We start from the raw sequence: 17420 nt of genomic DNA on the forward strand, positions 1-17420 counted from the left end.
TGGGAAACTGATCAAGGAGCTCTTTGTATTATTAGGTCCATCAGTGCTAAATATTATAAACTTATCACTCTCCTCGGGCACTGTTCCCCTAGCATTCAAAAAAGCGGTTATTCATCCTCTTCTTAAAAGACCTAACCTCGATCCTGACCTCATGGTAAACTACCGACCGGTGTCTCACCTTCCCTTTATTTCAAAAATCCTTGAAAAAATTGTTGCGGAGCAGTTAAATGAACACTTAGCGTCTAACAATCTATGTGAAACCTTTCAATCCGGTTTCAGGGCAAATCACTCCACGGAGACAGCCCTCGCAAAAATGACTAATGATCTATTGCTAACGATGGATTCTGATGCGTCATCTATGTTGCTGCTCCTCGATCTTAGCGCTGCTTTCGATACCGTCGATCATAATATTTTATTAGAACGTATCAAAACACGAATTGGTATGTCAGACTTAGCCCTGTCTTGGTTTAACTCTTATCTTACTGATAGGATGCAGTGTGTCTCCCATAACAATGTGACCTCGGACTACGTTAAGGTAACGTGTGGAGTTCCCCAGGGTTCGGTCCTTGGCCCTGCACTCTTCAGCATCTACATGCTGCCGCTAGGTGACATCATACGCAAATACGGTATTAGCTTTCACTGTTATGCTGATGACACCCAACTCTACATGCCCCTAAAGCTGACCAACACGCCGGATTGTAGTCAGCTGGAGGCGTGTCTTAATGAAATTAAACAATGGATGTCCGCTAACTTTTTGCTACTCAACGCCAAAAAAACGGAAATGCTGATTATCGGTCCTGCTAGACACCGAACTCTATTTAATAATACAACTCTAACATTTGACAACCAAACAATTAAACAAGGCGACACGGTAAAGAATCTGGGTATTATCTTCGACCCAACTCTCTCCTTTGAGGCACACATTAAAAGCGTTACTAAAACGGCCTTCTTTCATCTCCGTAATATCGCTAAAATTCGCTCCATTCTGTCCACTAAAGACGCTGAGATCATTATCCATGCGTTTGTTACGTCTCGCCTCGACTACTGTAACGTATTATTTTCGGGTCTCCCCATGTCTAGCATTAAAAGATTACAGTTGGTACAAAATGCGGCTGCTAGACTTTTGACAAGAACAAGAAAGTTTGATCACATTACGCCTGTACTGGCTCACCTGCACTGGCTTCCTGTGCACTTAAGATGTGACTTTAAGGTTTTACTACTTACGTATAAAATACTACACGGTCTAGCTCCATCCTATCTTGCCGATTGTATTGTACCATATGTCCCGGCAAGAAATCTGCGTTCAAAGGACTCCGGCTTATTAGTGATTCCCAAAGCCCAAAAAAAGTCTGCGGGCTATAGAGCATTTTCCGTTCGGGCTCCAGTACTCTGGAATGCCCTCCCGGTAACAGTTCGAGATGCCACCTCAGTAGAAGCATTTAAGTCTCACCTTAAAACTCATTTGTATACTCTAGCCTTTAAATAGACTCCCTTTTTAGACCAGTTGATCTGCCGTTTCTTTTCTTTTTCTTCTATGTCCCACTCTCCCGTGTGGAGGGGGTCCGGTCCGATCCGGTGGCCATGTACTGCTCGCCTGTGTATCGGCTGGGGACATCTCTGCGCTGCTGGTCCGCCTACGCTTGGGATGGTTTCCTGCTGGCTCCGCTGTGAACGGGACTCTCGCTGCTGTGTCTTGGATCCTCTTTGGACTGGACTCTCGCGACTGTGTTGTATCCATTGTGGATTGAACTTTCACAGTATCATGTTAGACCCGCTCGACATCCATTGCTTTCCTCCTCTCTAAGGTTCTCATAGTCATCATTGTCACCGACGTCCCACTGGGTCATTATTGTCACCAATGTCCCACTGGGTGTGAGTTTTCCTACCGAGGATGTCGTGGTGGTTTGTGCAGCCCTTTGAGACACTAGTGATTTAGGGCTATATAAGTAAACATTGATTGATTGATTGATTAAAGGGGAGCGGCGCTTTTTGAAATATTTTGCCTATCGTTCATCACTTTTTAGATAGTGCAGCTAAAGGGAGTCACCGTCGTAGCCTTCAACCATCCATCAAAGGTTTATACACACACTGCAATTATATACATATACATATACATATACATATATATATATATATATGTATATATATAAATATATATATATTTATATATTAGGGGTGTAACAGTACCAAAAAAAATTCGGTTCGGTACATACCTCGGTTTAGAGGTGACGGTTCGGTCCATTTTCGGTACAGTAAAAAAAATATATATATATGTAAATACATTTTTTCGTTATTTATTTACCAAATTTGCAAAATCTTCCACCAAAAATATTTTTCAAGTGGGAATATGTCGAATAGACAACTTTAATTTGTCAAGTGTGGGACACAAGCGTTACTACCAAAAATAGCATTACTGCTGATATGTAGCATCATTTGAAAAGTCACCTGCTAATAACTTTAATAAATACACTTTTGGTAAATTGACTTGGTTGTGATTTCCTTCTCTGCATGAAAGGTTCAGATGAGCATATATAATTAGTGCAGTACGAACAAAAGTGTTTGAATGTAGACACATAGAATCATCATACTGCTGTCATTATATGTGTTCATTCAAGGCTAAGGCAAAATACCGAGATATATATCGTATATCGCGATATGGCCTTAAAATATTGTGGTATTAAAAAAAGGCCATATCGCCCAGCCCTAGTTTAAACTCACGACCTACCGATCTTAGGGCGGACACTCGAGCTATGAACATTTTTTAGTTTTTTCTTCAAATATCTAGTGGGTGCGATACCTTACATCAGTGGTTCTCAAATGGGGGTACGTATACCCCTGGGGGTACTTGAAGGTATGCCAAGGGGTACGTGAGATTTTTAAAAATATTCTAAAAATAACAACAATTCAAAAATCCTTTATAAATATATTTATTGAATAATACTTCAACAAAATATGAATGTAAGTTCATAAAGTGTGAAAATAAATACAACAACGCAATATTCAGTGTTGACAGCTAGATTTTTTGTGGACATGTTCCATAAATATTGATGTTAAAGATTTCTTTTTTTGTGAAGAAATGTTTAGAAGTAAGTTGATGAATCCAGATGAATCTCTATTACAATCCCCAAAGAGGACACTTTAAGTTGATGATTACTTCTATGTGGAGAAATTAGGGGTGTGGGAAAAAATCGATTTGAATATGAATCGATTCTCTTTTTTTTTTTATTTTTAATCGATTTTAGAGGGGTTAGTGCGTCTGCCTCACAATACAAAGGTCCTGCAGTCCTGGGTTCAAATCCAGGCTCGGGATCTTTCTGTGTGGAGTTTGCATGTTCTCCCCGTGAATGCGTGGGTTCCCTCCGGGTACTCCGGCTTCCTCCCACTTCCAAAGACATGCACCTGGGGATAGGTTGATTGGCAACACTAAATGGTCCCTAGTGTGTGACTGTGAGTGTGAGTGTTGTCTGTCTATCTGTGTTGGCCCTGCGATGAGTTGGCGACTTGTCCAGGGTGTACCCCGCCTTCCGCCCGATTGTAGCTGAGATAGGCGCCAGCGCCCCCCGTGACCCCGAAAGGGAATAAGCGGTAGAAAATGGATGGATGGATTTTTTTTTTTTTTATCAATCCAACAAACCACTACACAGCAATACCATAACAATGCAATCCAATTCCAAAACAGAACCTGAGCCAGCAACACTCAGAACTGCAATAAACAGAACAATTGAGAGGAGACACAAACACCACACAGAACAAAACAAAAGTAGTGAAACAAAAATGAATATTATCAACAACAGTATCAATATTAGTTGTAATTTCAGCATAGCAGTGATTAAAAATCCCTCATTGACATTATCATTAGACATTTATAAAAATAATAAAAAAGAACAATAGTGTCACAGTGGCTTACACTTGCATGGCATCTCATAAGCTGGACAACACACTGTGTCCAATGTTTGCACAAAGATAAAATAAGTCATATTTTTGGTTTGTTTAATAGTTAAAACAAATTTACAATATTGCAATCAGTTGATAAAACATTGTCCTTTACAATTAGCATGTCAGCAGACTGGGGTAGATCCTGCTGAAATCTATGTATTGAATGAATACAGAATAGTTTTGAATCGGAAAAATATCGTTTTGGAATCGAGAATCACGTTGAATCGAAAAAAATCGATATATATTCAAATCGCGACCCCAATCGTGGGACACGCAAAGATTCGCAGCCTTAGTAGAAATCTTTATTTCTAATTGAATCACTTATTTTTTTTTTCAACAAATTTCGCAGAAAGTTGAAGAAAGACCACTAGAAATTAGCAATATTTTGCACTGTTATACAATTTAATAAATCAGAAAGTGATGACATAGTGCTGTATTTTACTTCTTTATCTCTTTTTTTCAACCAAAAATGTTTTGCTGTGATTAGGGGGTACTTGAATTAAAAAAAATGTTGTGAAAAAAGGTTGAGAAGCACTGCCTTACATGAGCGAATTTGGTCAGCATTTTAAATGATAAATGGGTTGTACTTGTATAGCACTTTTCTACCTTCAAGGTACTCAAAGCGCTTTGACACTACTTCCACATTTACACACACATTCACACACTGATGGAGGGTTTTCGTTGTGTTGCCTTTTGTCTAATTGATTGAAATGGCCACACAGTTAGAGACTATAGCGCCACCTTTTGGCAGGCTGACATGCGCTTCACTGCCTGCAATCATTGAGCTTTGTTTACATGTTTAGAGCCACAGACTCTGTAGATCAGTATGAGAATGTGTACCCTGTGATCCTCAAACTCTGCTCCTTATCACTTCCTCTACTCCCGATGGAGGTGATCCTTTTTTTCACGAAGGGCGGCAGCAGCGGTACTCTCTAAATACGAGTGTACACAACGCTCGGCCTGAGTCCAGCAGGAAACTAGAGTCCTGTGGAAACACTGCAAACATTCCCACTGCAGGATAATGGAGAACTTAACTAAGAAGTAGAGTCCAGGAAAGTTACAACCATTATTAAAACACAGGGGAGACATCAAAGACTGTTTTCCATCCAAACATTGAGCTGCTGGATTAGAGGCTTGAAGATGGCAGAGAGCCACACATCTGACCTCAGGGTCACGCACAGGAGCAGCTCAGTCAAGTCCCTGTATCGCCTCTCGTCCTTGTCATGCATACTTCAATTCTATTCCTAAAATGTTTTTGTTCCAAAATTTGAAGTTGTAAGACGCCTTACCTTGCGTGTCAAAGTTGATAATGCTGCAGTTAGTCTGGTTCCAGGAGCACAAGAAGACAGCTCCTCCTTCAATGATGCCAGGCTGGCTGGTGTTGGCTTTTGGGGCGCCGATCAAGAGGCTCACACTGCACAGACAAAAAAAAACAAGGAACAAAATGAGTTTGTGTTCGTCAAGAACTGATGACTTGTCACACGGTCAGTTAAAAATAATGTCAAGGTTAAAAAGTAGCAATGATTGTCACACACAAACTCAATGTGGCAAAATTATTAACTGCATTTGACCCATCACCCTTGTTCACCCTCTGGGAGGTGAGGAGAGCAGTGAGCAGCAGTGGTGGCCGCGCCCGGGAATCATTTATGGTGATTCAACCCTTGATGCTGAGTACAAAGCAGGAAGGTAATGGCTCACATTTTTATAGTCTTTGGTACGACTCGGCCGGGGTTTGAACTCCAACCATTAGGGATGTAACGATTAATCAATATATAGACAGTGTTGGAGCTATGAATTTTCAAAATGGGGATTGATTGACTAATCGATTGAAACTTTTATTTCAAACCCTGTTTCAATATGAGTTGGGAAATTGTGTTAGATGTAAATATAAACAGAATACAATGATTTGCAAATCCTTTTCAAGCCATATTCAGTTGAATATGCTACAAAGACAACATATTTCATGTTCAAACTCATAAACATTTTTTTTTTTGCAAAAAATCATCAACTTTAGGATTTGATGCCAGCAACACGTGCCAAAGAAGTTGGGAAAGGTGACAATAAATACTGATAAAGTTGAGGAATGCTCATCAAACACTTATATGGAACATCCCACAGGTGTGCAGGCTAATTGGGAACAGGTGGGTGCCATGATTGGCTATAAAAACAGCTTCCATGAAATGCTAAGTCATTCACAAGAAAGGATGGGGCGAGGTACACCCCTTTGTCCACAACTGCGTGAGCAAATAGTCAAACAGTTTAAGAACAACCTTTCTCAAAGTGACATTGCAAGAAATTTAGGGATTTTAACATCTACGCTCCATAATATCATCAAAAGGTTCAGAGAATCTGGAGAAATCACTCCACGTAAGCGGCATGGCTGGAAACCAACATTGAATGACGGTGACCTTCGATCTCTCAGACAGCACAGTATCAAAACCCAACATCAATCTCTAAAGGATATCACCACATGGGCTCAGGAACACTTCAGAAAACCACTGTCTCTAAATACAGTTTGTCGCTACATCTGTAAGTGCAAGTTAAAGCTCTATTTTGCAAAGCGAAAGCCATTTATCAACAACATCCAGAAACGCCGCCGGCTTCTCTGGGCCCGAGATTATCTAAGATGGACTGATGCAAAGTGGAAAAGTGTTCTGTGGTCTGACAAGTCCACATTCAAAATTGTTTTTGGAAATATTCGACATTGTTTCAGCCTCTACCAAAGGGGAAGCGAACCATCCAGACTGTTATCGACACAAAGTTGAAAAGCCAGCATGTGTGATGGTATGGGGGTGTATTAGTGCCCAAGGCATGGGTAACTTACACATGTGTGATGGTATGGGGGTGTATTAGTGCCCAAGGCATGGGTAACTTACACATGTGTGATGGTATGGGGGTGTATTAGTGCCCAAGGCATGGGTAACTTACACATGTGTGATGGTATGGGGGTGTATTAGTGCCCAAGGCATGGGTAACTTACACATGTGTGATGGTATGGGGGTGTATTAGTGCCCAAGGCATGGGTAACTTACACATGTGTGATGGTATGGGGGTGTATTAGTGCCCAAGGCATGGGTAACTTACACATGTGTGATGGTATGGGGGTGTATTAGTGCCCAAGACATGGGTAACTTACACATGTGTGATGGTATGGGGGTGTATTAGTGCCCAAGACATGGGTAACTTACACATGTGTGATGGTATGGGGGTGTATTAGTGCCCAAGGCATGGGTAACTTACACATCTATGAAGGCACCATTAATGCTGAAAGGTACATACAGGTTTTGAAACAACATATGCTGCCATCTAAGTGCCGTCTTTTTCATGGACGCCCCTGCTTATTTCAACAAGACAATGCCAAGCCACATTCAGCATGTGTTACAACAGCGTGGCTTCGTAAAAAAAGAGTGCGGAGACTTTCCTGGCCCGCCTGCAGTCCAGACAGGTTGTAGAACACGCTAAAAGCAGTACCTGTAAGGCACGCCCCCAATATTGTTGTCCGAGTGGAAATTCGGGAGAATGTTTGCCCCGGGAGATTTTCAGGGGGGGCACTGAAATTCGGGAGTCTCCTGGGAAAATTGGGAGGGTCGGCAAGTATGATGAGTATTAGCGTTGAATGCGGTGATGCAGCGACACTGCCGCTGTATCACACCGGCGGGTCAGCTCTAATGTTAATGTAATATTGCCTCAAGGGCCAAATGAAATTACACGGGGCCAGAGTTGGACACCCATGCTCTACATAAAACAAGAATGGGAAAGAATTCCACTTTCAAAGCTTCAACAATTGGTTTCCTCAGTTCCCAAACTTCTTTGTCACGTGTTGCTGGCATCAAATTTTAAAGTAAATCGTTATTTGCAAAAAAAAATGTTTATGAGTTTGAACATGAAATATGTTGTCTTTGTAGCATATTCAACTGAATATGGCTTGAAAAGGATTTGCAAATCATTGTATTCTGTTTATATTTACATCTAACACAATTTCCCAACTCGTATGGAAACGAGGTTTGTAGATTGATATTTCGTAGATTCAACCACATCGATCTCTGCTTGGCAAGTTTGCCTTCCGGAAGATCCCGGAGGCATCGATCTTACATCATTTATTTTTCTTTGCATTTCTCTCGCTCAGAGGCTGGCTTTTACTTGGAAACTAAAATCCTCCGCTGTTGCCATTTGTAATAAAAAGTAACTTATAGTTCCAACTTGTAACTACAAAGATGTGTGACGGGGTGAAGACACAGCTGCAGCCAGCTGGAGGGGTGCAAGTGTAGAGGAGGTCATCTAGGTCACGGAGGTCATTTGCATGTCAAAAATATAGCCCTCAGAATGGCTTGTTTTCATGAGATAGTCAGAAAGGGGTCTTAAAGAAGCGTCTGTTAAGCTACATTTACGCTAAATTTAGACCAAAGCACCACCTTTACATGTTATGTAGCCCACAATGAAGTGCTTTAAATATTGATTATTAATCATAATATGGCAGCTTTTAAGGGTCTAGTATAGTCATATAGTTATAGATTATTATGCATGCATTTAGATTTGAGATCATGCAAAAAGTCAAGAGTCCACGTGGGTATGTTTTGCAAACCAACAGCTTTCAAAGTTTCCAGACAGCCCTTTCGAAAACCCAGATTGCAGAGCAACACTTATGAGAATGGTGGCTGATGACATTAGCAGAGATCAGAGCAACTCTGTCCTTGCACCACCCCAAATACCTCTAGAGAACACACTGGGAATATTTATATGCTCTCATTCGTTTTCCACAAGGGTCCTCCTAATGTACGCATAAAGTTTAGATACTCATAATGGCTAAGAATGTCATATAAATGTTGGCCCTCAAATTATTTCTTTCAAATGTTCTTTTTACAAAAGAAGAATTGGATGCATGAGTTAGATTTTTTTTTATATATATATAATATTTAATCGTGATTAATCACATTTTGTTCATAGTCAACTCAAAATGACCTATGAACAAAAAAAAAATCGCATAAAGATATAATTGTTTTGTCATTAATAACTGTACCCTAAAGCAGTGGTTCTCAAGCTTTTTTCAGTGATGTACCCCCGGTGAACATTTTTTTAATTAAAGAACCCTCTAATCAGAGCAAAGCAATTTTTGGTTGAAAAAAAGACATAAAGAAGTAAATTCCAGCACTATGTCATCAGTTTCTGATTTATTAAATTGTATAACAGTGCAAAATATTGCTCATTTGTAGTGGTCTTTCTTCAACTATTTGGAAAAAAAGGTATAAAAATAACTAAACACTTGTTGAAAAATAAACAAGTGATTGAATGATAAATGCAGATGTCTCCACATAGAAGTAATCATCAACTTAAAGTGTCCTCTTTGGGGATTGTAATAGAGATCCATCTGGATTCATCAACTTACTTCTAAACATTTCTTCACAAAAAAAGAAATCTTTAACATCAATATTTATGGAACATGTCCACAAAAAATCTAACTGTCAACACTGAATATTGCATTGTTGTATTTCTTTTCACACTTTATGAACTTACATTCATATTTTGTTGAAGTATTATTCAATAAATATATTTATAAAGGATTTTTGAATTGTTGCCATTTTTAGAATATTTAAAAAAAAACCTCACGTACCCCTTGGCATACCTTGAAGTCCCCCCAGGGGTACACGTACCCCCATTTGAGTACCACTGCCCTAGTGAAATCGTTTTTAAGTTTTTAATACCATGACAGGACAATTAATTTGCCTTAATGAAATGTGTTCAAACATTTAGCTTTTTTGAAAAAGCTTCACACATACGCTTTTAAAGAGAATAAAAAAATAGCTGCAGTGCGTAGGTAAGTGTCTTGCCAGATTTTGTAGGAATACAGAATTGGATTTCCTGCTTTAGGAGCACAAGCTTGCATTTAGAGGAGAGAAGCTACACTTGCATGTTTGGATAGCAGATTGGCGCATGAATAACACAAAATGTAGATAGTTATGATTATGCTGTCATGTTTTGTGGTTACGTTCTGTTTGGTTTTGGACTCATTGTGCACTCTTCTTTGTTTTTGTCACCATGACAACTCATTAGTTTTCACCTGTCATGTCACGCACCTGATTCACTTGGACTCATGCACCTGTTAATCACCACAGCACTATTTAAGCCTGGTGTTGCCAGGCAGTCAGCCTGGCGACATCATCCTTGATAGCCGATAGATTACAGATAAATAACATAGTGCTCATGCCATTGCTCTGTTCTTTTTTACTTCTTCATGCAACAGTAAGTGTTTAGTTGTAATGTCCACAGCTGAGTGAGTTTTTTTAGTTCATGTTTCATGTCCTAAGTTGTTTTTGCCTCCGCCTTGTGCGCACCTTTTGTTTGGTACTTTTTGAGGGATTAATTAAAAGATGTCAGTACATTCACGTAATGTCCGGTCCAGTCCATTTGCACCACAGGAAAACAAACCACACCATAGTTCACGCCTTGACACATGCTTTGATCGTCAAAGATGTCAGGTGATACTTGTTCTACCTGAATAATTGTTTCTGATATTCTGTACTTTCCATGTTGTGTCGGTTAATGGGATTATTCTTTGCATGACAATGTTCTCACCTTCTCTACCTACTTATTGATAACATTTAATATTGAGTCTGTTAAACATTCTCTTATTTGGGACTATCAATCAGAATAGATTATAAAGGAATATGCCCTAGTGATGGTAACATTGTGTAACTGTAATTACCTGATATGGGCTGCAGAGGGCAGTGGCAGGCATGCTTGCAGTATTAATCAAAGGCCTACTGAAACCCACTTCTGACAGTCTGATAGTTTATACATCAATGATGAAATATTAACATTGCAACACATGACAATACGGCCGCTTTACTTTACTAAATTGCAATTTTAAATTTCCCGCTGAGTTTCTTGTTGAAAGCGTTGCGGAATGATGACGCGTACTTGTGACGTCCCGGGTTGAAGGGGACATATTAGCCCAGCACCACTCACGGCTAAAAGTAGTCTCTTTTCAGCGCATAATTACACAGTATTTTGGACATCTGTGTTGCTGAATCTTTTGCAATGTGTTCAATTAATAAAGGAGACGTCAAATTAGAATGCTGTTGGTGGATTGCAGCTGCCTTTAGCAACCGAGACACAGCCTCTGTTTCTTTGTTTGTTGTGAAGCTTTAACAAGCGAACATGTTTGTCTACGTCAACCAGCAAGTTTTTGGAATGGAAAATTGTGATATTAAGTCTACTCTTACCGGAGACATCAGTGGATTATGGGACCTCCTGCAGCAGTTGTCAAAAAAAGTAGCTGTGAGCTTGGCTCCTCGGCTTCCCTGAGAGACACTGGCGTTCACCGCAGCCATCCGACTTTGAGGTATGACTTTACAATCTCACTAAAACACTATTAAAACATTAAACAGATAAGGGATCTTCCAGAATTATCCTAGTAAATGTGTCTAATTACATCTGAAACGCTCACATTGCTGCCGCCCGGAGCCGTCGCTTTTTTTTTTTTTTTTTGTGCTTCAGTCGAACTATCCTCATCCACAAATCTTTCATCATCGCTCAAATTAATGGGGAAATCGTCGCTTTCTCGGTCGGAATAGCTCTTGCTGCTTGAGGCTATGATTATAAACAATGTGAGAATGTGAGAAGCTACAACCCGTGACATCACGCGCACATCGTCTGCTACTTCCGGTAAATGCCAGGCTTTTTTATTAGCGACCAAAAGTTGCGAACTATATCGTCGATGTTCTCTACTAAATCCTTTCAGCAAAAATATGGCAATATGGTGAAATGATGAAGTATGACACATAGAATGGAGCTGCTATCCCCGTTTAAATAAGAACATCTCATTTCAGTAGGCCTTTAAACCTTGTCTCAGTCAAGAAAACAAGTTTGTTCAAAGACAGTCTTCCTCTGTCATATTGCTGCTGCTGCCGTAACAAAACACATCATTTAATCTGCCAGAAAACATTTATTTCGGTAGAAATATCACCGAATAACAGAATAGCATTAACATATTGAAAGATGTTTTCGTTGTTTTGATGGTTAGACCGAATGTGAAGCATAGCGCTATTATTGTGAAGCCACCGACCTGACGTGTGTGATTGGTAAGAGAAAAGACTTGACATGTTTTGACAAAAATCTCCCATAAAGTTGACTTTAGACTTACTCTCTACCAAATTGTCTTGTCTTGACATGACGACTCGCCATGGCTTTGGATCTGAGATTCGCATCAGGTTCCCCTTTCTCTGTGCAGTTCTGGTAGCTATTTTCCAGCAGTAACCGGACGCCATTAAACTTTTCCCCGAACTACAGATCGGGTCAAGGGTCAAAAATATTAATCGCGCCATAACGTGTTAACCTTGACAGCCCTTATACATATATATATACATATATATATATATATATATATATATATATATAAATATATATATATATATATATATATATACAAACCCTGTTTCCATATGAGTTGGGAAATTGTCCATCCATCCATTTCCTACCGCTTATTCCCTTTTGAGGTCGCGGGGGGCGCTGGTACCTATCTCAGCTACAATCGGGCAGAAGGCATAGTACACCCTGGACAAGTCACCACCTCATCCTAGGGCCAACACGGATAGACAGACAACATTCACACACTAGGGACCATTTAGTGTTGCCAATCAACCTATCCCCACGTGCATGTCTTTGGAGGTGGGAGGGGCCTATTCCCAGGTGCATGTCTTTGGAGGTGGGAGGGGCCTATCCCCAGGTGCATGTCTTTGGAGGTGGGAGGAAGCCGGAGTACCCGGAGGGAACCCACGCATTCACGGGGAGAACATGCAAACTCCACACAGAAAGATCCTGAGCCTGGATTTGAACCCAGGACTGCAGGACCTTCGTATTGTGAGGCAGACGCACTAACCCCTCTGCCACCGTGAAGCCCTTGGGAAATTGTGTTGGATGTAAATATATTCGGTTGAATATGCTACAAAGACAACGTATTTGATGTTCAAACTGATAAAAAATATGTTGTTTGCAAATAATCATTACATTTTGAATTTGATGTCAGCAACACGTGACAAAGAAGTTGGGAAAGGTGGCAATAAATACTGATAAAGTTGAGAAATTCTCATCAAACACCTATTTGGAACATCCCACAGGTGTGCAGGCTAATTGGGAACAGGTGAGTGCCATGATTGGCTATAAAATTCACAAACAAGCATGGGGCGGGGATCACCACTTTGTAACCAAATTGTCAAACAGTTTTAGAACAACATTTCTCAACGAGCTATTGCAAGGAATTCAGGGATTTTACCATCTACGGTCCGTAAAATCATCAAAAGGTTCAGAGAATCTGGAGGAATCACTGCACTTAAGCGATGATATTACGGACCTTTGATCCCTCAGGCGGTACTGCATCAAAAACCGACATCAGTTTGTAAAGGATATCACCACATGGGCTCAGGAACACTTCATAAAACCACTGTCAGTAACTACAGTTGGTCGTTACATCTGTAAGTGCAAGTTAAAACTGTACTATGCAAAGTAAAACCCATTTATCAACAACAACAAGGAACGCCCATGGCTTCGCTGGGCCCGAGCTCATCTAAGATGGACTGATGCAAAGTGGAAAGGTGTTCTGTGGTCTGACGAGTCCACATATCCAATTATATTTGGAAACTGTGGATGTGGTGTCCTCCAGAACAAAGACGAAAATAACCATCCGGATTGTTATAGGCGCAAAGTTGAAAAGCCAGCATGTGTGATGGTATGAGGGTGTATTAGTGCCCAAGGCATGGGTAACTTACACATGTGTGATGGTATGGGGGTGTATTAGTGCCCAAGGCATGGGTAACTTACACATGTGTGATGGTATGGGGGTGTATTAGTGAACAAGACATGGGTAACTTACACATGTGTGATGGTATGGGGGTGTATTAGTGCCCAAGACATGGGTAACTTACACATGTGTGATGGTATGGGGGTGTATTAGTGAACAAGACATGGGTAACTTACACATGTGTGATGGTATGGGGGTGTATTAGTGAACAAGACATGGGTAACTTACACATGTGTGATGGTATGAGGGTGTATTAGTGCCCAAGGCATGGGTAACTTACACATGTGTGATGGTATGGGGGTGTATTAGTGCCCAAGGCATGGGTAACTTACACATGTGTGATGGTATGGGGGGGTATTAGTGAACAAGACATGGGTAACTTACACATGTGTGATGGTATGGGGGTGTATTAGTGCCCAAGACATGGGTAACTTACACATGTGTGATGGTATGGGGGTGTATTAGTGAACAAGACATGGGTAACTTACACATGTGTGATGGTATGGGGGTGTATTAGTGCCCAAGGCATGGGTAACTTACACATGTGTGATGGTATGGGGGTGTATTAGTGCCCAAGGCATGGGTAACTTACACATGTGTGATGGTATGGGGGTGTATTAGTGCCCAAGGCATGGGTAACTTACACATGTGTGATGGTATGGGGGTGTATTAGTGCCCAAGACATGGGTAACTTACACATGTGTGATGGTATGGGGGTGTATTAGTGCCCAAGGCATGGGTAACTTACACATGTGTGATGGTATGGGGGTGTATTAGTGCCCAAGGCATGGGTAACTTACACATGTGTGATGGTATGGGGGTGTATTAGTGCCCAAGGCATGGGTAACTTACACATGTGTGATGGTATGGGGGTGTATTAGTGCCCAAGGCATGGGTAACTTACACATGTGTGATGGTATGGGGGTGTATTAGTGCCCAAGGCATGGGTAACTTACACATGTGTGATGGTATGGGGGTGTATTAGTGCCCAAGGCATGGGTAACTTACACATGTGTGATGGTATGGGGGTGTATTAGTGCCCAAGGCATGGGTAACTTACACATGTGTGATGGTATGGGGGTGTATTAGTGCCCAAGGCATGGGTAACTTACACATGTGTGATGGTATGGGGGTGTATTAGTGCCCAAGGCATGGGTAACTTACACATGTGTGATGGTATGGGGGTGTATTAGTGCCCAAGGCATGGGTAACTTACACATGTGTGATGGTATGGGGGTGTATTAGTGCCCAAGGCATGGGTAACTTACACATGTGTGATGGTATGGAGGTGTATTAGTGCCCAAGGCATGGGTAACTTACACATGTGTGATGGTATGGGGGTGCATTAGTGCCCAAGGCATGGGTAACTTACACATGTGTGATGGTATGGGGGTGTATTAGTGAACAAGACATGGGTAACTTACACATGTGTGATGGTATGGGGGTGTATTAGTGCCCAAGGCATGGGTAACTTACACATGTGTGATGGTATGGGGGTGTATTAGTGAACAAGACATGGGTAACTTACACATGTGTGATGGTATGGGGGTGTATTAGTGCCCAAGGCATGGGTAACTTACACATGTGTGATGGTATGGGGGTACATTAGTGCCCAAGGCATGGGTAACTTACACATGTGTGATGGTATGGGGGTGTATTAGTGCCCAAGGCATGGGTAACTTACACATGTGTGATGGTATGGGGGTGCATTAGTGCCCAAGGCATGGGTAACTTACACATGTGTGATGGTATGGGGGTGTATTAGTGCCCAAGGCATGGGTAACTTACACATGTGTGATGGTATGGGGGTGTATTAGTGCCCAAGGCATGGGTAACTTACACATGTGTGATGGTATGGTGGTGTATTAGTGAACAAGACATGGGTAACTTACACATGTGTGATGGTATGGGGGTGTATTAGTGAACAAGACATGGGTAACTTACACATGTGTGATGGTATGGGGGTGTATTAGTGCCCAAGGCATGGGTAACTTACACATGTGTGATGGTATGGGGGTGCATTAGTGCCCAAGGCATGGGTAACTTACACATGTGTGATGGTATGGGGGTGTATTAGTGCCCAAGGCATGGGTAACTTACACATGTGTGATGGTATGGGGGTGTATTAGTGCCCAAGGCATGGGTAACTTACACATGTGTGATGGTATGGGGGTGTATTAGTGAACAAGACATGGGTAACTTACACATGTGTGATGGTATGGGGGTGTATTAGTGAACAAGACATGGGTAACTTACACATGTGTGATGGTATGGGGGTGTATTAGTGCCCAAGACATGGGTAACTTACACATGTGTGATGGTATGGGGGTGTATTAGTGCCCAAGGCATGGGTAACTTACACATGTGTGATGGTATGGGGGTGTATTAGTGCCCAAGACATGGGTAACTTACACATGTGTGATGGTATGGGGGTGTATTAGTGCCCAAGGCATGGGTAACTTACACATGTGTGATGGTATGGGGGTGTATTAGTGCCCAAGGCATGGGTAACTTACACATCTGTGAAGGCACCATTAATGCTGAAAGGTACATACAGGTTTTGGAACAACATATGTTGTCATCCAAGCAACGTTATCATGAACGCCCCTACTTATTTCAGCAAGACAATGCCAAGCCACATGTTACAACAGTGTGGCTTCGTAGTAAAAGAGTGGGGGTACTTTCCTGGCCCACCTGCAGTCCAGACCTGTCTCCCATGGAAAATGTGTGGCACATTATGAAGCGTAAAATATGACAGCGGAGACCCCGGACTGTTGAAGGACTGAAGCTCTACATAAAACAAGAATGGGAAAGAATTCCACTTTCAAAGCTTCAACAATTAGTTTCCTCAGTTCCCAAACGTTTATAGAGTGTTGTTGAAAGAAAAGGTGATGTAACACAGTGGTGAACATGCCCTTTCCCAACTACTTTGTCACGTGTTGCAGCCATGAAATTCTAAGTTAATGATTATTTGCAAAAAAAATAAATAAAGTTTATGAGTTTGAACATCAAATATGTTGTCTTTGTAGCATATTCAACTGAATATGGCTTGAAAAGGATTTGCAAATCATTGTATTCTGTTTATATTTACATCTAACACAATTTCCCAACTCATATAGAAACGGGGTTTGTATACACACTGTGAAATGTCGCTAAGGGAGCCATCCAGGTCAACCCCTGCCCTTTTTGTGGCCATCAACAAGCTTCTGGCAAAATTCTGGATGGATATTTGACTAATCTTTGCAGAACAGGTGGAGTTTATTTACAGTAAATTGGTTGGTTGTGTGCCTCCAACATCATTTGTAGGGGAAACACTTGGGGACCTACAGCTTATTCCAGATAACTGTGGATTAGAGGTGAGCTATATCTTTAAGTGGTCAACATTGTATTACAGGAACATTCCACCATTCGAAACCCACAGAAGTCAGGCGAGTAAACCACGGCAATATCAGCACTACAATTAGTGTATATTTGTATTGATGATTTTAGTTATGGGAGTAGCACGTTTTGGCGAGTTACTGTAATTATAAGCGTTCTAAAGGTCATTATTTGACAGACATTGTGGTAAGAAACTGATATTTTGATATAGACCTACAAGTGCATGTGCATGTCCGCTAGTTATCATTTTACTGTGAACAGCTTTAAAAATACTTCCACTTCTGACTTCTGTTTGGGTTTTTACATTTCAAAA

The 17420-nt window shown here is 41.1% G+C and overlaps 1 protein-coding gene across 2 annotated transcripts in view; it reads right to left on the reverse strand.

Annotated features, from left to right (window-relative positions):
* LOC133535579 (integrin alpha-5-like) overlaps window positions 1-17420 on the reverse strand; it is a 119714-nt gene that overhangs the window by 77567 nt on the left and 24727 nt on the right. For both annotated transcript variants that reach the window (XR_009802251.1, XM_061875530.1), the window contains exon 2: window positions 5226-5350. Coding sequence is in view for 1 of the 2 variants with exons in the window: in XM_061875530.1 (XP_061731514.1) it covers window positions 5226-5350 (125 nt within the window). In the remaining variant the exon portion in view is untranslated. The remainder of the gene's footprint in view (window positions 1-5225; window positions 5351-17420) is intronic.

Source organism: Nerophis ophidion, linkage group LG16 (assembly GCF_033978795.1).
Source record: "Nerophis ophidion isolate RoL-2023_Sa linkage group LG16, RoL_Noph_v1.0, whole genome shotgun sequence".
NCBI classification, from domain to species: domain Eukaryota; kingdom Metazoa; phylum Chordata; class Actinopteri; order Syngnathiformes; family Syngnathidae; genus Nerophis; species Nerophis ophidion.